This window comes from Staurois parvus, unplaced genomic scaffold (genome assembly GCF_062004578.1).
Source record: "Staurois parvus isolate SC_StPar_1 unplaced genomic scaffold, SC_StPar_1.0 ptg000154l, whole genome shotgun sequence".
Classification (NCBI taxonomy): domain Eukaryota; kingdom Metazoa; phylum Chordata; class Amphibia; order Anura; family Ranidae; genus Staurois; species Staurois parvus.
In genome coordinates, this window is record NW_028317950.1 from 16,048,947 (window position 1) to 16,070,511 (window position 21,565).

The 21,565-nt window shown below is 42.3% G+C and overlaps 1 protein-coding gene across 1 annotated transcript in view; it reads right to left on the minus strand.

The window, feature by feature from the left end:
- MED27 (mediator complex subunit 27) overlaps positions 1-21,565 on the minus strand; it is a 424,633-nt gene that overhangs the window by 13,326 nt on the left and 389,742 nt on the right. Inside the window, exon 6 of the mRNA XM_089675114.1 lies at positions 21,517-21,558. Coding sequence (XP_089531240.1) covers positions 21,517-21,558 — 42 coding nt within the window. The remainder of the gene's footprint in view (positions 1-21,516; positions 21,559-21,565) is intronic.

The window sequence follows — 21,565 nt, forward strand, 5'->3', positions numbered from 1 at the left end:
GCAAGATTCATTGCTACTGCATAACATTTGTGTATCTTCCATAGAATGCTATTATTCTACCTGTTTAGTGATCAATTGCTACTTAAAAAGTGATACTAAAGGCTTTTTTTTTTCTGTAAACATGTCATACTTACCTGTTCCTCTGTTCAAGGCTTTTGCACAGAGCACCCCCGATCCTCTCTTCTAGGGTCCCCTGTCAGCTCTCTGGGCTCCTCCCCCCTGCCAAGTGCCCCCATAGCAGCTTGCTATGGGGGCACTCGTGTGTGCTCATTCCCGAGTCCCGCTGTGTGTCCATAAGACCTCTTTCCCTGTCTCACTGGCTCTCTGAGCCAATGAGGCACAGAGCCAAGACAGCAGCTGCTTTCGTGCACATTTCGAGCTGCATACTGAAGGTTTTTTAGAATACATGATAAAAAACCTTCAGGCTTTACAACTACTTTAAATTGGGCTACTAGGCTCTCCTTTGTAGCTCTAGCCTAATAAGGATAAGCAAACAAGTGTAGCAAACTATCAAAATCACCTGCATAGTCAAGCCTTAAAGTGGAAACATATGAACTACAATGTAATGTCCCCTTGTCCTTGATGGAGGAACATTTCAGTGTTTCACAAGCCCAGTGCCCTACCAATGCCCAATGACTGCCCAGATCCAAGGGAATTAGGATAATTATTGAGGCAGTTATATCCCTGAGCAATTAGGGTGCATCTGCCTGCTCTCAAACACGTTGCCTTCCCAAGGAAATGTTGTGAGACTCCCCAGATGGTAGTTTTAGTGCAACTGTGCTACTTCAGTCCTTTCCTTTGCCCCACATAGGTAACAATTTGTTCCACTGGCAGCAAGACTGTTCCTGAGAAACCCTTGGTTTCACCACCTTAATGGTCATTTGCAGCTTGATAGCATACACAATTTCAAGCACTGCCTGTAATTAACATCAATTGACGGATGTTCAAAGTTAATAACTCTACATGATTGAAATGAGCAGCTAGTGTAATTGTACACTGGGTGTACAATCACTTATTAACCACTTCCTGTCCGGACACTTTCACCCCCTTCCTGTCCAGGGCAATTTTCAGCTTTCAGTGCTATCACACTTTGAATGACAATTGCGCAGTCATGCAACACTGTACCCATATGAATTTTTTAGCATTTTTTGAGATAGATAAAACTTTATTTTGGTAGTATTTATTCCCCACTGGGATTTTTATTTTTTTTGCTATATAAATGAAAAAGTCCAAACATTTTGAAAAAAAAAGTGTTTTTCTTATAAAATTTTGCAAATAAATAATATTTCTTCATAAATCTTGGCCAAAATGTATTCAGCTATCTTTTTAGTAAAAAAAAAAAATAACCCAAATTACAGTAGTTTATAACCAAAAATTATAATTTTTCAAAAATGTTTTACATTTTTATTTTTTTATATTACTGTTTTGGGTTTTTTTTTTTAACATACTGTCACCCTAGCAGTACAGTGTCACCATAGTGACACTGTACTACTTGTGGGGGGTAATGAAGATTTTTTTTTTTTTTTTTACACTAATTGCTTTTACACCCATAAAGGCTGTAAAAGCAATAATTTTCCTTCTCTCTGGCTGCATTCTTGCAGCCATTGAGAAATACAGTGCGAGCTGTGTTTGGTCACAGCTTGTCACATGGTACAAGGCTGTTGTGAATAGCCTTGTACCATGGGACCTCTGTGATCATTCACACAATTCACAAGTAGTAAGCAATGATGTCAGGAAGTGACATCTTGTTTAGTACTATTCATGTGATCACTGATTGGCCAATCATTGATCACATGAATCAGGACCTCAGGCAGAGATCCCGTACAGTGATCGGTGTTCCACTGTGTCTTCCGGACACAGCAGGTAATGGATCACGGTGAGCGCACTCTCAGGGAGCGCGCACAGGCAGGGAATGCGGAAGGACGTTTATAAACAGCCACCCGCTCCTGCACTACTCCTGTCTGGCCGTTTATATACATGGGCCGGACTGTCAGTGGTTAAGAAGTGGAAAATTTAGGGATCTCTTGATACCAAACCAAGGTCAGGAAGACCAAGAAAGATTGCAGCCACAACTTTCAGAAGAATTGTTCGGGATACAAAAAAAACCCACAGGCAACATCATGAGAAAACACAGGCTGCTCAGGAAAAGGTTGGTTGTTTCAAGGAGCACGATAAGATGATTCTTGAGCATAAATTAGCTGCATGGTTGAGTTGCTAGAAAGAAGCCTTTACTGTGCCAATGCCACAAAAAAGCCAAAATTACTCCAAGAGCACAACGATGACTCATCCAGGAGGTCATAAAAGAACCCAGAACAACATCTAAAGACCTGCAGGCCTCACTTGCCTCAAGTTAAGGTCAGTGCTCATGATTAAACAATAAGAAAGAGACTGGGCAAAAATGGCATCCATGGGAGCTGTGAGGCGAAAGCCACTGCTGACCAAAAAGAACACAAAGGCTTGTCTCATGTTTTCCAAAAAACATCTTGATTATCCTCAAGACTTTTGGGCAAATATCCTGTGGACTGATGAGACAAAAGTTAAACTTTTTGGAAGGTGTGGGTCCAGTTACATCTGGCATAAAAAAAACACAGCATTTAATAAAAAGAACATCATACCGACAGTTAAACGTGGTGGTGGCAGTGTGATGGTCTGGGGCAATTTTGCAGCTTCACGACCTGGCCATCAGTTCATAACTTCAAGCTCAAGAGCACTTAGGTTATGCAGCAGGACAATGATCTGAAACACATCAGCAAGTCCACCTCTAAATAGCCAAAAAAACCCCTTAAAATTAAGTCCGGAGTTAAATCTGATTGAGATGCTGCAGCATGACCTTAAACAGGCTGTTCATCCTCAAAAACTCGAAAATCCTCCACAGTTAATAGGTTTAGGGGGAAATTGCTTTTTCACAGAGGGCCAGGCAGGTTTGGACAGCTTTTTTAACCTAATAAAGTAAATCATCATTTAAAAACTGCATTTTGTATTTACTTGGATTATCTTTATGTAATATGAAATGATCTGAATCATTTACGTGTGACAAATATGCACAAAAATAAAAAAAAATCCAGAAGGGAGCAAAATACTTTTTCACAGCACTGTATGTCAACACTGAACAACCACTTTACCTCCTGCCCCAGTGGTGTCAACAGCAAATCATAGACGCATTGTTTCAGTGGTGTTTAAGAAGGTAGTGAAGAGCATTTTTGCTCTGATACTACTACTAACCAAGAATATTACACACTAACTGAATGCTAAGAACATTATAAAGAATGCCTCCTACTTCTCACCTGCCCTAAGAAAGCATTATCTAGGTCAACATGAAAATGGTATAGAATGTCCTTGTTGAGCTGCGCCAATCATGTCCACCCCACAGACAGGGCCTGCAGTGGGGACCTTTTGTCTGCTTAAAAAGGCTCAGCATACTTCACTGAAGGAGGTGTGGCAAGAGTCCAAATTCGTAGTTGGAGAAGGAAGGGTTAAAGTTACTGCATATTTTGCAATGTTTTTCAAGTGACTCTCACATTTCACCTGTTTTTTAAATTATTATTGTTGTTCTTATAGTAAATGAAGGGATTTGTAGTTTTGCCACTACAATGTCTCTGCCTAGTGGCTTAACAACTTCTGGGGCAATATATCAACCACACTAGGGCTTCATTGTTCTAAACGAGTCAGAAGACTCATATACTTGCATTGTGAAAAGGACTAGTAAAGCAATACCACTGTGCAGCACTTCAAAGCACGAGTTCATATAGTTGCTCCATGCACCTAAAACAATTACACATTATACACAGAAACAAGAACATTAAAAAATATTAGCACATAGTGATTATATTTTTACATTAACTGATCTTTATTACAATTACAAAAAAGTTGGGATGCTGTGTACAATCTGCATAAAAAAAATGCAATGATTTGCAAATCTCAAGGACCCATAATATATTCACAATAGAAAACATAATATATGTTTAAAGTGCGAAAATGTACCATTTTAAGAAAAAATAAGGCAATTTTGAAACTGATGGCAGCAACAGGACTCAAAAACAGAGCGGGCGCGTGCAAGATGGAACCCAGAAGAGGGTGCAACGTACAGGTAGGTACGATTGTGCCTGTACGAGCTGTCTGCCCGCAGTAAAATGACTGCGGGCGCTTGGCAGTGGTTAATAACACTCTGTAAACATCTGGAAATTGTGGAGGCCAGTTGCTTGAGTTTTGGGAAAGTTGTCCCATTTTTGCCTGATATAGGATTTTAACTCTTCAACAGTCCAGGGTTTTCTTTGTCATATTTTTCATTTCAGGATGCACCACATATTTTCACCTGGTAAACGGTCAGCTTTCACAACTAGAAAACCAATTACTCTTTTTATGTAGATTTTACACAGCTTCCCAACTTTTTTGGAAATGGGGTTATACATTAAAAAAACATTTGATAAGAATAAAATTTCTCTTTGAGGTCTGTGAGTAAATCCAGGGAGTGTAACAATCAACCCTTATTACCTACAAAGTTGCAGAACACTGAACAGTTGTACTGAAGTGTAACTTGCCTTTTAGCTATTGATGTTTGCTAATGTACGTCCGCCCGGACATGATGATAATGTGACATATGCTTCTTCATGTTGACTGTACGAACATTATTGATCGAACTGCACAAAGGAGAACTGATAAATACAATTTGGTTGTAACATTCCGACCCTATTAGTCTCATTTGAAGGCTTCTGGGAAGACAGATGGGGGACGGCTTTGTGAATGACCATGAAGTTGTGCCCTCTCTCACCTTCAGCACGTATTATCAATAGGCCGATCTATGGGCCTCATGAATGCATTCATCGTCTGGCACTTTAGCTTACTTGCACAATATTGATGAGAATACATTTTCATACATTACACAGCTAGCACTGTCTCTGCAATGGCCCAGAGAACCTCTTCTGTACAGCAGGGGGGCCCTTCCGCCCTGTGGCCTTACCCATTCACATCCCACATTCATTTACCTGGCTATCAGCTAGCCACAGGAAACAGGCTAGTCTGTGGGACGAGTAGAATTTACACTAAGGGGTCTCTGGGGATATCTTAATATTTTCTTTTTTTCGTGTTTGATTACTACTTCAACAATAAAAATAGCATGCCTTCAAAAAAAAGTGAGAAATAGAAAATATTCTGATTTAATTGTCTCTTTAGAAAAGGGATTAAAAAGGAAACTATTATTTTTAAAAATGTGAATGTGAGTTTGCGTAAAAGTGCGTTAAGGTTTTTATGCCCTTATTTCTACATATAATCTAAATTTATATGCCATATTTACTTATGCTGAGTGAAAGCCATTGGATGGTGCACCCACAAACATATCTCAAACACTTTTTTTTTTTTTTAATTACTTTTCTTGTGCCCCATTCTGGAGATTTCTAACAGGAAGTGACAGAAACTCTCTCCAAAGTGAGGGAATATCACCCTTGGACAGTTGTCATGAGAAAGAAGTCCATATTGAAAGGTTTTAAATGGAGAAAATGGTCACCTGGACAGAAAGTGACAGCATAAAAGGAGAGCAACTGCAGGGTTGGAAACGCTGTGATTCGAGAAGCTCCTGCAACAAATCTCAAAAAAATAGGTGTAAAACAATTGCAATGGAAAGCACACTGTATATGCCTTTAACCACTTCCAGACCGGACACTTTCACCCCCTTCCTGACCAGGGCAATTTTCAGCTTTTAGCGCTATCACACTTTGAATGAAAATTGCGTGGTCATGCAACACTGTACCCAAATGAATTTTTTACCATTTTTTTGAGACAGATAAAGCTTTATTTTGGTGGTATTTATTCACCACTGGGATTTGTATTTTTTTTGCTATGTAAATGAAATGTCCAAAAATTTTGAAAAAAAGTGTTTTTTTTATAACATTTTGCAAATAACTAATATTTCATCATAAATCTTAGCCAAAATTTATTCCGTTATCTTTTTTATTAAAAAAAAAAATCCAAATTAGTTTATAAGCAAAAATTATAATTTTTAAACATTTTTTTTTACATTTTTATTTTATTTTTTTATATTATTATTTTTTATTTATTTATTTTATTTTTACATACTGTCACCATGGTGACACTACTACTTGTGGGGGGTGATGAAGATTTTTTTTTTTTTTTTTTTTTTACACGGATTGCTTTTACACCCATATAGGATGTAAAAGCAATCATTTCTCTTTCTCTCTGTGTGCATTCTTGCACTCATTGAGAAGTACTGAGTGAGCTGTGATTGGTCACAGCTTGTCACATGGTACAAGGCTTTTGTGAATAGCCTTGTACCATGTGACCTCTGTGATCATTCACAGATTTCACACGTAGTAAGCAATGATGTCAGAAGTGACATCTTGCTTACTACTTTGCATGTGATCACGGATTGGCCAATCAGTGATCACATGATCGGGACCTCGTACAGAGGTCCCGTCCGACGATCGGTGTTTCACTGTGTCCGGAGGACACAGCGGGCACCGGATCGCGGTGCTGCGCGCTCCCAGGGAGCGCGCACAAGCAGGGTGCGGGGAGGCCGTTTATAGACGGCCACCCGACCCTGCAGTGCCACCGTCCGGCCGTTTATATACAACGGCCGGACGGGAGGTGGTTAAAGTGATTTTTGATGTACTTTTTTGATATGATATATTTTATATGCCTAATTTTGTTACTGCATTAAATAAAGAGGTTTGCATGTTTATAGAGGGGGGCCTTAGATTTGACTCCATCTAATTATCATCCTGTAGTTGTTGAAATAACATATCGGCCACATAGGCAGTGCACTGTTTGTAACAGGTCAGCCTACTCAAAATCCTGCACTATGAGGAAAAGGACTGAAGCAGAATCACTGTGTAGCACTGCAAAGCAGGAAGTACAGCTTGTATATGTAATGAGCAAATATAGATATACATATATAATACTATAAACTATTTTATTTATTTATTTCAGGTACTTATATAGCGCCGTCAATTTACACAGCGCTTTACATATATATTGTACATTCACATCAGTCCCTAACCCTCAAGGGGTGTACAATCTAATGCCCCTAACTCACAATCATACATACACATACTAGGGCCAATTTAGACAGGAGCCAATTAACTTGCAGCATGTCTTTGGAGTGTGGGAGGAAACCGGAGTACCCGAAGGAAACCCACGCAGGCACAGGGAGAACATGCAAACTCCAGGCAGGTGGTGCCGTGGTTGGGATTCGAACCGGCAACCCTAGTGCTTCCAAGCGGAAGAGCGAACCACTTAGCCACTGTGCTGTCCATATTTTGGTTCTTTTGATAGCCTACTCCCCCCTCTAGCTCATACTTATCTTTCCCATGTTTATTCACCAATCTGCTTGCCAGAAAGTCTGCATAAGCTCCAAGTCAGTCTGTGTTGTAGCTTACACAGGGCTATTAGTTTCCCCTGCTGCCATGTGACATCACTCAGACCTGGTGATTAGCTGCTCAGACATGAAACGTTACAGTGTGGGAGGAAGGAGTGAGAGTCAAATACTCCCCTTACCCTAAAGTAACAGCTATTTTTTAAAGGCTCCAGCACACAAATGTAGTGGTGAGGAGGAATTGAGATGGTATTACTAGTTAGAAGATGAGCTCATCAAAGAACTTCCCTCCTGCACTGGCATTTGAAACAATAAAGCTGGCAATACAGTAGCAGATTTTCTACAAATATTTGTATGAAAGTTCTCAGTACATAATATCATAACTTCAAAATTTCATTTGCAAACTTCAAAATTTTGGATGCTTTTGACATTCGATTTTGGAATGAATTGCCTTTGCCAAATGAAAGCCACATATACTGCTAGAAATTCTTTCAGGAAAAAATTTCCATCCTGCTTCTTCAAAATTCCATGTGACAGAGGTTGAAAACAAACATCAATTCGACTCCACTAAGAATAAGAAAATTAAACAAACATTTTTAAAACCCAACATTTTTAACAAAAATTCTACTAGTGTATGGCCAGCTTAAATATAATAGGAGACCACCTTAGAAGTTTTGAAAGCAGCTCTTTTAGCTTGCCCAGGAAATTTGTACGCCATCCTGGATTTCAAGCTGTCCCAGCTCGTCACACCATGCAGTAAAAAATTTAGTTTGTAAACATCAATGTAAGACATGAAACCTTATTACATTTATTGTTGTAGATGACTTGGGGGTGGTGGTGTTGGACATCTTGTCATCTAGAGTGCACTTAACGTTTATTGGGACATAAAGGGTATGTGTTTAACTCAGCGCTAGACGTTGGACTTTTACCAGCATAATGAAATGACTATCTGTGAAATGGTTAACGTGGAACAGACAGCCTTAATCAGCTGAACCTCCCAATGGCGCATTCAATGGCATTCAGAGCTTTTGTTTGGTGTTTTTAAAGCTCTGCATGCTGCTGACTGTTGTGTTTACTACTTGCCGTCATTTATTTATCCCTCTCCTGGCTACCTGGAGCTCCATCAGAACAGGGCATATCTTCCAGAACCCTTTTTGCCCAAAGGCGATCAGGGAGGCTGGCCAGAGCTGCAGAACACACTCTAAACAGCCCATTTACTGGGAAAGTTTAAATGCCAAGTTAGAAAAAATAGAAAGAGAAGTGGAATATGCCTATCTGTGGTCAACGGGGAACCCTATTCATCCTCTATTGTGCCAGCTCCCCTTTGAGAATCAAACTCTCCCTTTTATCCTGACTCTATTGTTAACACACAATGCCAGTTAGATTTAGACTTGCTGCATACAAAGGGAAGGCATAGAGGCAGGGCTCTGCTCCCTGGTATGAAGTTCATGATCACTCCAGAGGGTGTTCAGTAATGTGAAGCTTAAAATTAGTAGCTATGAGACCAGTTCCTCATCCATAGTAAGAGCTGTTATTTAAGATATAATGTGCTATAATGTCAAAAAGAGGACATCAAATAACGTCTTTTCTTTCTGTAAATGTGATATCAGTGAAAATAAGAAACAGATTTGCAGTCTTAATGAGGATCTTTAGACAGATTAAAACAGTTAACTAATCCTGATGGTATAATGTACAACTATTTTATCGAGATTCATTTTTTTGCTAGGGCCTCTGTATTCTCTGTACAAAAACATAATTTAAAAAAACGTGCTGCTGAATTGAAGTACTTGTAAACCCCCAAACAAAAAATAGTAATCCCCAATGTTATTTAAAATCTCTCTATGACACTTGTTTCTCGAATTTTACTTTTCTTATATGAAATCACCTTTGATCCTGCTAGTCAGTAACGCATCCTCCCCCTTAGTATCAACAATCTGTGGGCTCACTGGGCTGCTGCAGAGTTGCCACCACAGTGTGCATGCTCCCCCATCTCTAGGAAGTAAGCCATGCCTACACATGGCATACTGTATGGGCGTAATGCTCCCAGAAACTCAAATCACAGCAACATCTGCAGGGTCGAGAAAATGTCTGACAGACAGGTCCACTCTGCTCTGCATCACCTGAGGGGAGGGAATGAGAAAAATGCAGCAATATCAACGGGATATGTAAGGCTTTGTCCTGTCCCTGAACCAAGCCATGCTGAACAGAATATACAGTGGGTATAGAAAAGAATCACCCCCCTTTAAAATAATTACATTTTGTTGCTTTGTAGCCTGAAATGAAGACAGATATATTTTTTGTTTTATCCAGCTGTATTTACTCAGTGCACCTTATAACATCCAAATGAAAGATATAACAACAACATGTAGAAAAAATTCAAAAAATTCTTTCACTTGGATGTTACAAGTTGCACTTTTTTTTGACTGTGCGGTTAATTTTAATGCTGCAGTAGCATTTTACAAACGACCAAGAGTTGTTATAAATGTATATCCTAGTCAAAAATGAACATTTTACATTTCAACTCACTGGAGGAGGTGAGGCAGTGCCTGCCCATTTATCTTACTTTTAGTTAGGCAGTAGGATCTCAATGACCAGAAGTTCAACGCTGGGTGCAGCCATTCACAAATGACCATTACACATCCAGAGCAATACAGTGTAGCATGCAGGGGAGATTAATCGATAATGAATGCACAAAGCTCACCAAATGCGCAATCAATTGCTACCAAATATAACTATATGTGTCACAGTCGCTAACATGATATCACTAAAAAATCAGACCTAAGTGAACAGAGCCTTTGCATTAAGAAATATCAGGTATGTTGGAACTAAGAAGGATAAACAACTCAGTGAGCGCTCAATATAAATCAGCAGCTATGCACAGTAAAGAAAAATATAAACCTTCTAAGAGACATGTAAAGTGAAAAAAGTGCAGCGCTAACAATAAAAAATCTAAAATCTAAAATATAAATAGTCCTCAATAAATATCACAAGATATATATATATATGATAAAAGTTCATAATAGATATATAGAGCTCCACGTGACTTCAGATATCTCAGTACACCACTTCTTCAAGGGATAGGTGAGAGGCAAAGTACAGATAAAGTGCGCACTCACCAGACGCGCAAAAGTATTGCGCAATGTGTAACAAAATGGAGGTCTGCCAATGGGTCCCTCTCAGGATAGGAATGGAATCGACCCGGAAAAGATGGATGTCATCGGGAATATTCAACTGGAGGTCCCCTTTAAGGACGCGGGTGCAGCCTCTTCAATATGGTAAGGTGGTCACCAGGGAGAGCTCTGGGGGATTAAGCGCTCAGTATAAAGCAAAAGATGGAAATGCCCATAGTGTAGTATACTCATAAGTATTTATTGAATGATATGAATAAACGTATAAAAGGATATCTCCATACATGTGAAATGCCAAGCATATATCTAAAGTGCTAGGTGATAAAACAGCAACAGCAATATGTGGTGACAGCTATATAGCTGCTATGAGCACTAACCAGCTGGATAGAAATAATGGCCGCAGGACCTCCGTGATCCAGCGGCATGACATCAAGTCTCGCAGGCTCCTCCAAAACACATTTCGTACGCGTGTACGTCTTCAGTTGGGGTTTGTCAATGGCAAAGAAATATCGGGTATGTTGGAATGAAGATAAGCTGCAACTCTCTTGGGGAAAACATAATGAGGAAGCTTCCCCTAGCCTTTTAGCAAGACTAAGGCTACGTTCACACTAGCTTTGTGTGCAGGCGGCAGAGAGGCGTTTGGGAAGAGTTTTTACCGCTTCCCAAACGCCTCTGCAAATTCTGCACATTACAGCACATGGTGCTGTTCTAACGGGAGCATTTGCATTGCGTCGCGGCAAAACGGACGCCTCTGGTCGAGTCAGGAAGCGTTGAAGCCTCCTTTTCTCGTCTATGGTGCCGCTCTGCAAACGCCCGGCTGGCGTTTGCGATGCGGTTGCGGAGCGGTAACACCACTCAAACTGCATTATAGGCGTTTGTGGGGCATTATTAACGCTCGGTAAACGCCGGACCAACGCTTGCCAAATGCTATAGGGGCGTTTGGCAAGCGTTGGTAAAACAGCCAAGTGTGAACGAGCCCTAAAACATGATTTTACTCAACATGAGTTCCATTTAATGACATCTATCCAAAGAAAAATACATGGCCATTATTCTCCTTTTCATGGAACTATAAGTTACTTGGCCAATCCATACTTTGTTAAAGTACTTTATTACATGTGTGCGGGAAATTGACATGAATTTAAGGCCTACAAATGGGTATTGAAGACTAAAGAGAATTGACATGGCAGCCAGGCATATACAAAGACAGTCCCTGCATTTGACCCATGATAGGCTGTGCACAATTACCAGTTATGTCAGCTACAATTTCAAATGTAAAAATCTGTAATAGGGGACAGCAAATGGATGTCCATGCATGCATTGCATTATATAGGAAATATCTTTCAGATTTTCAGCTCTGACTTCCGTGGATAATGGCTGTGCTTATTCTTGCTGTAAATGTATTTCTCTGCCAATATGGGAAGTGTACATAATCTGGAATAGAAGATGCACAGGTTCAAAGAAAAAAAAAACAACTCACTGCTCCGGGCCCTTCTGGCAAGACAGTGGTTTCATAAACAAACCTAACTAATAAGGCAGCCTTGCTGACACAGCACATATTGAGAAGTGAGCTGCAGAATGAATTTGTCTTGGCTCTGTTTGGCGAGGCTGCGGGGTTGATGTCTCCCAAACATGATAATCAGGGGAAGGTAAGAAACAGATCTGTGGGGAAATCCTTACTGTCTTGTTTCTGAATACCTCTACTGCTCTTAGTGTTCGAATACATACAGGTGTTAACTTTATATTACAGCAACTGCATTTACAGCTGCTATGAAAAGATGGTATGAAAAGTGACTACTCCTTGAAAGATTGTAAAGCTGTCCATTGGTGCAAAAAAGATATCTAAAAGTGACCACTTAATTGGCTAATTGTATCTGCTCAGGGGCAATGTTTATTTGGGAGTGTCTGCTTCCTTTGAGCTCCTCTGTATTGCCTTTTATGGACCAAGCCTAACTGGGCCATGACAACAATGATATGCTCACAGTAAAGTCACATATCCATTTGTATTCCATATGGCAAAGAGCAACTAGCAAACTCCATAAGCAAAACAACAAATACAAATAATTCTTCACATGACTAAAATTCTCGAAAGTGTAATATGATTAGCAGCCAAAGGTAATTTGAACAAGATTATTGCTTTCTGCGTTCTCTTCTTGGCCTTTTGGTTAAGATCAAGTGTGGTATCAACCTTAGCCCTTAGAGGTGTCCCTGCTTCCAGCTAGATTGTTGAGAACCATTTGTTTCTATCCAAGCCATTTGGTCCTTGTGGGGTACTCTATGCTCGGCCTTGCAGGATCGTCAATTCAATTTGGCTTCACCTGCTTACTGCTACTGGGTTAGTAGCTTAGCCCCCACAAAGAACAAGTTGGCAATCCTCCCTCCTCCCCCACTCTGCCTTTGGGTGGTAGATGCTAAAAGGCTTTTTTAAAGGCTGTAAGAGTGGAGAGACCGGGGAGCAAGAAGGAAGCCGCTGAAGAACCTCTGAAGCACCTCCTATTAAGCTCCTCGACGACAATGGGGAAGAGCAAAGCTAAGAAGATCCCAGCTCCTGCCACTTCCGTTGAGACCCTGGGTAAAGTACCCTCAATCTCCACCGCCCCCCTGGCTGGCACCAGGCCCATCGGTGTCAGTGAAGCCGAACATGCCTGCAGAAAGGCTCCCCACCATGGAGCCCTGGATGAAGCAGATGGTGGTGCTTAAGCTGAAGGAGGTGGACGTCCCCGACATGACCACAGAGACCTTCGGGAAGATGATGATCCTTGATCAGGGGTTCAGCAAGGCGCTGTTCGTGCAGACTTTTATGAAAGGTATAGTCTACATAACTTTTGTGTCATTACAGGTCTGCAGAAGGTACTAAGAGATGGTGAAGTCCTGTGGGCCAGAATCCCCTTCCAAAACTTTGTTGTGAACTCTCCCATTTAATGGGATGAGACGCGTGATGATTTCCCTGACGATCCCCCACACACCAGGAAGAGACACAGGCCCCTGCCTCCAGAGATTCTGCACCATGATGAAGGACCCAGTCCAGATCCTTGATGCGAACAGCTTCTGAACTGGCAAGTGGACTATGCTTTGCAGGTTGAGGAGAGACTTATCCATGGGGGAAATCCAGCACCTGCAGCACTGCTTCTCCCTGGGAGCCTCTGCAAGAATCCTCCATTACTCTGACCAGCCCAACACCTGCCGCAGGTGTGGCCAGCGGGGTCAAGAAGGTAAGGATTGCAGGGAGCTTGCTTGCAGGTACTGCCAGGTTGCAGACCACGAGACCAAGAACTGCCAGAGATCCAAGGCCTGCAACCCTGAGGATTGGCAGAGCATGTCTACAAGGACTGCCCCCACAGAAGCCAAACATATGCTGGAGCCTGAAGGAGAGAGAGACAGCTACCAAGGAGCCCCGGTAGGCCAATGGTGGGAGGAAGCTCCCTCCTGCCCCCCTACCTCTGGTCCATCCCTTCTTACCCACCTCCCCGTGCCAGAGGATCTTCTTCCCTCCACCAGTACGGACTGGACCAGGACACTGGTCAAGCAATGAAAGCAGCAGAAGAGTCACCCCCCTCCAGGGGAGGTAAGTACAGCCCTGCTAACTAGCCCCTTCATCTCCTCTTTATGATGCCCAAGATTTGTATCTTTTCCATTAATGTGAGGAGCATCAAGGATGCGTCTAGAAGGCAGGCTGTGCTGACCCTTATTTCTCCCAGTGACGTCTACATGCTTCAGGAGTGTGCCATGCTCTCCTCAAGAAAGTACACTCATTTGTCCTTCCAGTTGACCCGTGGTCCCTCCTACTGGTCTAGGGGTGGTGATTGTAAGTTTGTTGGGGTAGCTTTTCTTGTCAGAGGTGGTCATCTCACGGCTTACTCTGTCCACAAGCTCATCTGTGGCCGACTCATGGCCATAGACAGTCCGTGGGCAGGAAAGCCAATTACGCTCATCAACCTGTACGCCTCCCCGGAGCAGAGTGCGTGGCTGGAGCTTTTCCAGACCCTGTGGGCCCAACTCATCACAACCAGAACAGTAGTCATTGGCAATGATTTTAACTGTCCGATTGAGGACGGGTGCAGCTCCAGCATGTATGCTAAATTTGATGCTATTTCTAGGCTGCTCAGGGAGATGATCGTGGAGGCCTCCTTGCAGGACGCCGTGGGATCTGTGGAGCGCGGCTCCGCGAACTATTCGTGGAACTGTCCCGATGGTTCCAGGATTGACTTCATGCTCACCTCCTGGGCAGTCAGGCATCGCGGGTTCTCAATGGTCCCCTGCTTTTTCTCTGACCACAGGGCCATTCACTTTCAGGGTGACCTAGACAAGGGGTTCGCCCCTGGCCCGGGCTCCTGGAAGCTGAATTGCACCCTGATGGAAAATGAAGAATTGCTGGAGGAACTCAGGGAGGCCTACGTCACCTGCCAGGAGGAGGAGATCTCTTCGGAAAGGTAAGCGACTGGTAGGAGTTTGTGAAAGTTAAGCTGCGCAGCTTCTTTCAGGCAAGGGGATGCCAGCAAGTGTGTGCCAGGAGGATGGAACTCAGGAGACTGCAGTGTCATTTGCAGTCCCTACAGGACCTTCAACACTGTGGCTGGGAAGTGAGACAGGACCTGGAGGGCACCAAAAAGCACCTGAAAGGACTCTTTGAGGAAGAATCCAGGCACATTGTCTTCTGTGCCAAGGAGGAATATCTGGAGGAAGGTGAGGAGTGTACCTTGTTCTTTTTCTGGAAACTCCACTCAGCACACACATCATTCTTGGAGCTGCACAACGAGACTGGAACTCTCCAGAAGGGGAAGGAGGATGTGATGCAAGTAGTCAGCGATTACTGCACCAACCTCTACTCCCCTAAAGAAACAGACATGACAGCGGCCGACAGGATCTTGTCAGGTATCACTAACACTATTGATCTTGCAGGTTCACCGGCCACCAACGATCCCTTGATGTTGATGGAGCTGCACTCTGCCATCAGATCCTTTAGGCGGGGCAGGACCCCAGGCTGTGACGGTCTCCCAGCAGAACTCTATTTAGTTTTGTGGCATCTTGTGGGCCCCGACCTGCCCAAGCTGTACAAGGAGATGGTGGTGGAGGACAGAATGCCTCCTTCGCTGAGGGAGGGGATGATCACGATCTTGTATAAGCGTAAGGAGGAGAGATGTGATTTGAAAAACTGGCGTCCCATCTCTCTCTTGAACGTGGACTACAAGATCCTCGCCAATGTACTGGCCAACAAGCTAAAGGCTGTCAACGGACAGATCATCCACCCGGATCAGACTTGCTGCATTCCTGGTCACAGGATTGTGGACAACCTTGCCAGTCTTGACCAGGAAAAGGCCTTTGACTGTGTCTCTCATGGGTTTATGTGCAGAGCCCTGTGCAGGTTTGGTGTTGGGGAAGTGTTTTGTTCATATGTTGACCTTATGTACAATGATACTTGCAGTGTGGTGTTGGTGAATGGCTGGAAAACTGACCCCTTACCGGTTCTCTCCTGGTCAGGCAAGGCTGCCCACTCTCGCTTCTGCTTTTTGTTGCACAGAGCTCTTCGCCGAATGCATCAGACAGAATCCAGAGATCAGAGGGATCACCGCACAGGGACCAGACAAAAGGGAAGTGATCTTTCTACATGGACGATGTGTAGGTGTTCTGCGCTGACCAACACTCTATCGACTTGCTCAGTTAGACCTGCGAGGACTTCGACCAAGCTTCGGGGGCAAAAGCCAACTGAGGTAAGTCAGAAGCCATGGTCTTCAGAATATGGTTCCTGCCTTCTTCTGCATCCATCCCTTTCAGCGTCAAAACGGATTTCATCAAAATTCTGGGAGTCTAGTTTGAAGCTGAGGGTGCAGCCCTGAAGTCTTGGGAGGAGAGACTGTCCAAAATGAAGCAAAAATTTGGACTCAGAGAACTCACCATCGAAGGAAAGACACTGGTGCTCCGCAACGAGATTCATCCTGTGTTGCAATATCTCACCGAGGCCTGGCCCCCACAGGACAACACCTGCAAGGCCATCACCTAGGTGGTGTTTTACTTCATCTGGGACTCCAAGATGGACAGTGTGAAGTGGGAAATCATGTTTAAGGAGCACCTCAAAGGCGGTAAAGGTGTGCCCGACTTTGGTACTTAGTGTTCTTTGCCTGTAACTGCATCTGCAGGACTTTTTCCTCTTGCCTCTCTGGAGGTCCCTCGGATGGGACCAATGGAACAGCTCCATCCCCTACAACTGGGACATTCCTTGGTATTACTTGGACACTTTTAAGTTTATAGGACACTTAAGTTAATCAAGGAGCAGGGGCTACCTGGAGTCAAGCCCGAGTTGTGGAAGCCAAAGACTATGTACAAGCTGATTAGAGCCAAGGATATTGTGGAGTCTGTTCAAGGACTGCCTTTAGCCTGTTGCAAGGTGGTCTGGAGGAATGTTTCTAAAAGAGACTCACCAACAGGCACAAGGGTCTGGCATGGATGGTGATCCAAGGGGGGTTGCCACTCAGGACATTTCTGAATGCCAGGATCCAGAGCAGATACAGACACTGCCCTTTTTGCATCATCCAAAAGGAAACTGTTCTGCACTTTTTCTGGGAGTGCCCCTTTGCTCAGAACCTGTTGAGGGCCTTCTAACAAGAACTCAAGGACTTTGTGTGACAGGCAGCCAACACACACTTTGTTGTGTGCTGAACGGACCTTTCTGTGGAACTTTTGCTCAGGAGGACATTGATAGCTCCTGGTGGGTGCTGTGTTGCTTCCAGGACACTCCATGGTGCGCCAGGAAGGACCTCATCCACCAGTGGGAGAGGATGTCTATTGAGAACTGTTGCAGACTGGTCCACAGTCTGCTCAGAGACTATAACTTGATGGACTTCAAGGCGGAAAAGGATGTCTAAAGATTTCCCCTTCCCCCACTCTCCCTTTTGTGTCTTTGTCCTTTCAATAAAGCTTCAAGCCTATGAAATCTTTTTCCCTTCCCTCGTCCCTCTCTCCTACCCCCCCATCACACCCATTGCTTATTGAATTATTGGAAATGTTTGAAATATTTTGGCAGACTATGGTTTATTCTGCGGTGCCATGTAGGACGTGTGGGACAGGGATCTAACCCAGGGCACTGCACATCTGACATTTCGCTGCTAGGTACTCCGGTGGAATCTTAGGGGGCCACAAAATGGTTAAGGAGTAAGTGGCGTCATGCATGACGTGATTGTTCAGGGGAACTTTTGTTCCGCACATCACGTTAGGCATCCTACTGCTAGGTGACTGTATTTATTGTATTATTGGGACTGTATTGTTAGGTGGTATATTTATGCGTTGCAGTGGAATGTACCCCGATAAAGCACCTTGTTTTTTATATGCTTATATAAAAATACAGTATTTTTTCAACATTGCTTTCTGCATTGCTTAACCTCCCTGGCGGTATTCCCGAGTGTAGCTCGGGGTAAAGTTTCAGTACCAAAAGCGGTAACCCCGAGCTACACTCCGGCTTACCATGCGGCGTTGCTCAGGGGTTCCCTGCAGCGCTTACATTGTCCTTCGCTCCCGCGATGTGTCCCCTGTAGCATCCCCGGCCATCTCCTCCAGCCGATGCCGGCATACGGCTTCCGGTCCCTGTGACGTCGGGACGTACGGGGGCCGGAACCGGTGGCAAATTTGAAAGTTTTAAAAAATGTCATTTTTTTAAAAACGATTATTACATAGCAAAACATTGCTGTTTCAAAGCATTTCACATACATTTTGTCCCTACTGCTTTGTCCTGTGCCCTGCCTGCATTTTGACTGTTCTTTCTGCCTGGAAACTGGGAAAAGTCCATGGCGTCCAAAAAGCATCCCTTTAGGTCAAAATCGGTTTTAGACCAGCTAGAGAACAGCGATAGTAAATCAGAACCACTTGCAGAATTGAGTGATAATGATTTGTGGGGAAATTCGTCATCAGACACTGAAAACGATTCTGCGACTTTGCTCAGCGATGTGCGAACTTGGCGCTATATTTCAAATTTCAGTGTTTTTGGTTTGATTATTTTATTGAATTAAATTTATTATATTTTTTATGATTATTTATTAAATTATAATTTATGATTTCAAGTTTCAAGTTTTATCATATCCGGAATGTTTACTAGACTCTTGTTTGGACAGATTTCAGTGAGTTATTCCTAAAAATGACAGGCCTACAATAAAAAAAACTACATATTTCCATGCAAAATAATGGTACCGCTTTCACCACCAAAAATCTGAAATAATCATACCGCTAGGGAGGTTAAGTGACCTAGCCTTAAAATATTCTTTTCATGTTAAAGCAAACTTATAATGAAAAATACATAGGCTGTCATTGCGGTACTTCTATTATTTTGAGCCAAAGGCTTTAATACTTTCTGAGGCACTGATCCTGAACAAGTATGCAGATAAGGAGTTTTGGCTTATAGTTATATACACAATAGTGTTTCACAGAACAGTGAGTAAAAAAAAAAAATCAGACAATTAAACTTTGCCATATAGGGCTTGATTAAAGTGGATCGAAAGGCATGCAGCCAATGTCATTAAGAACTATCTTCAGTGTAAAGAACAAGGTGTCCTGGAAGTGATGGTTTGGCCCCCAGAAAGTCCTGATCTCAACATCATTGAGTCTGTCTGGGATTACATCAAGAGCCAGAAGGATTTGAGGCAGCCTGTGGTTAGTTCTTCAAGATGTATGGAACAACCTACCTGCTGAGCTCCTTCAAAAACTGTGTGCAAGTGTACCTAGAAGAATTGATGCTGTTTTGAAGGCAAAGGGTGCTCACAGTAAATACTGATTTGATTTATCTTCTGTTCATTTACTTTCCATTTTGTTATTTCTAAAAATATACTATGAACACTTCTATTTCTGAACACATTCTTCATTTACACCTGCTTAAGACTTTTGCACAATATTGTATATAATGCAGTCTGTCGTTCGCAATAACACAGCAGTTTTTGTTTTTCTGAATCCACCCATAACATACCTGTTGATCCTGCCAGTAGATCTCTTACATTTAACTTCCTGTAATAAGGTGACAATGTTGTTCATTCTGCAGTAAATTTGTGTAGTAGCATTGTCACCCTGCATGCACAGCTCAGTATACAGCCTTGGGATAGTTCAGTCTCGGGATGAATTAAGTACCATGTGTGGGAGTCACGTCATCCTGGAACAGCCAATCAAGATGGCGAACCCAGAAGAAGGCCAGGTAAAAAAGCTGGTGCTGGCTTGTGGATGCTGAAGAGGGAGCTTGAGAATACTGTAGAAGAGGTGAATATTTCTGGACTATAGTTGTGCTGTAGGCCCCATACACACAGGCTTTCTGCGGTAAATACAGAAGAATGTACCTGGTAAGTATGATGAACTTTTATGCTCCCTGGATTAAATTTTCCTGTATTTAGATTTCACTGGGTTTAGCTGTGTTTAGACACCTTTAGCTGTGTAAAAACAGGCTAATTGGTTCCCAGACATAGATATTTCACTTTGTTTAATTATTTGTTTAATTGTAGTTTTACTGCTACAGGGCGGCTGCTATGTGCAAAATCATGTAAATATACGTGATTTTGCATTTTTGGGTAAGGGGCGCACGCACCACCCTACCCGAACTGTCATTGGCTTCTGAAGATGTCAAATGACCAAATCCAGTGAGTCATGGCTAGGACTTAACGATCGGCGGAGCAGCTGACTATGAGAGATCTGAGTGTAAACAACAAAGCAGAGAAATAAAAAGCAGCACGTCCTCTAGTAAAACACAACATAGAACACATTAATCATACTCCCTATCACACAGTTAACCCTTTGATCGTCCCAGAAGTTAACCCCTTCCCACTCAGTGTCAGTGCTTTTTATTAACACTGATCACTGTATTAGTGTCACTGGAAATGTCAGTGTCAGTTAGTGTCAGAATGCCCGCCGCATTCCCACTATAAGTCACTGATTGCCATCATTACTAGTATTTACCAAAATACATATTGGCCTAAATTTATGAAGACTTTTTTTTTATTGGATATGTTTTATTGCAAAAAATATAGTTTTTTTTAAAAAAAACTTTCAGTCTTCTTTCATTTATAGCGCAAGTGATAATCAAATACGACAAAAGAAAGCTCTATTTATGTGAAAAAAAGGATATAAATTTAATTTGTGTACAGTGTTGCAATTGTCTGTTAAAGTAGTGCAGCGCTGCATAGCAAAAAATGGCCTGGTCATGAAGGGGGGTAAATCTTTCGGAGGGCAAGTGGGTTAAACACAGATGCACCTGGATGCTGCTGAAAGTCTAAGTGTACATTCAGCCATAGCAAAGCATTTACATGCTTCCAGAAATTAGCTCCAAATGCATCTAGACACCTGTATTTTAATTCCTGTGTGCATGGCGCCTTAGAAGAAATAGTATAAAGGCCAACTGCAGCTAACACGGTTTAAACTATTACAACAGTTTTTTTTTCTTTTGGCAAACATTTTTAAGCCATATTATTAAAAGTTGACTGTTGTGGACACCCTGCCAGTATAATATGGTTCTTCCCTTGCTTTTTTACAGGAAAAGAAAAAATGTTGGATCTTACAGTAGGATTAACGAAGTTACATAGGAGACTCAGAAAAACAAAAACTGTTGTGTTAATGTTAGTTACAGCCTGCGCTGTCTATACCTAAGTGTCATTTTTTTTTTATCGCCCATAGTTACACTTTACCTCTTACATTACTCAGCTAAGGTAAGCTATATTGAAAGATCTACAAAAAGAAAGTGTCTAATCTTTGAAATGTAAACTAAAGTAGTAAAGTGGAAAAAATTAAGTAGGAAAAATAAGACATGCCAAATAAAGAGTTAAATAGCTATCTCCAGCACTTTAATTAACAAAATCAAAGTCGCATTGACAAAGGATTATTTAGGTTAATTCTACAGTGTTTGTCTTAGCACTACCTGACATAGCAAAGCAAATGTGATATAATTATTTGGACAGGTCTCTGTGGAGCAGCAAGGGCAAGCAATGATGTTCTTTAACCATTAGGTTGGTTGTGATGGTCGTACGCTAGAAGATCAGAGCACTAACAGACCTTTTGTAGGCACTGTATTTACATACAATACTGCATGTTAGGATATGACGTTGATCTTACCTTTTGAAAGACCTGATAGTTGGATTTTGACCAAATGTCCAGCTGTAAC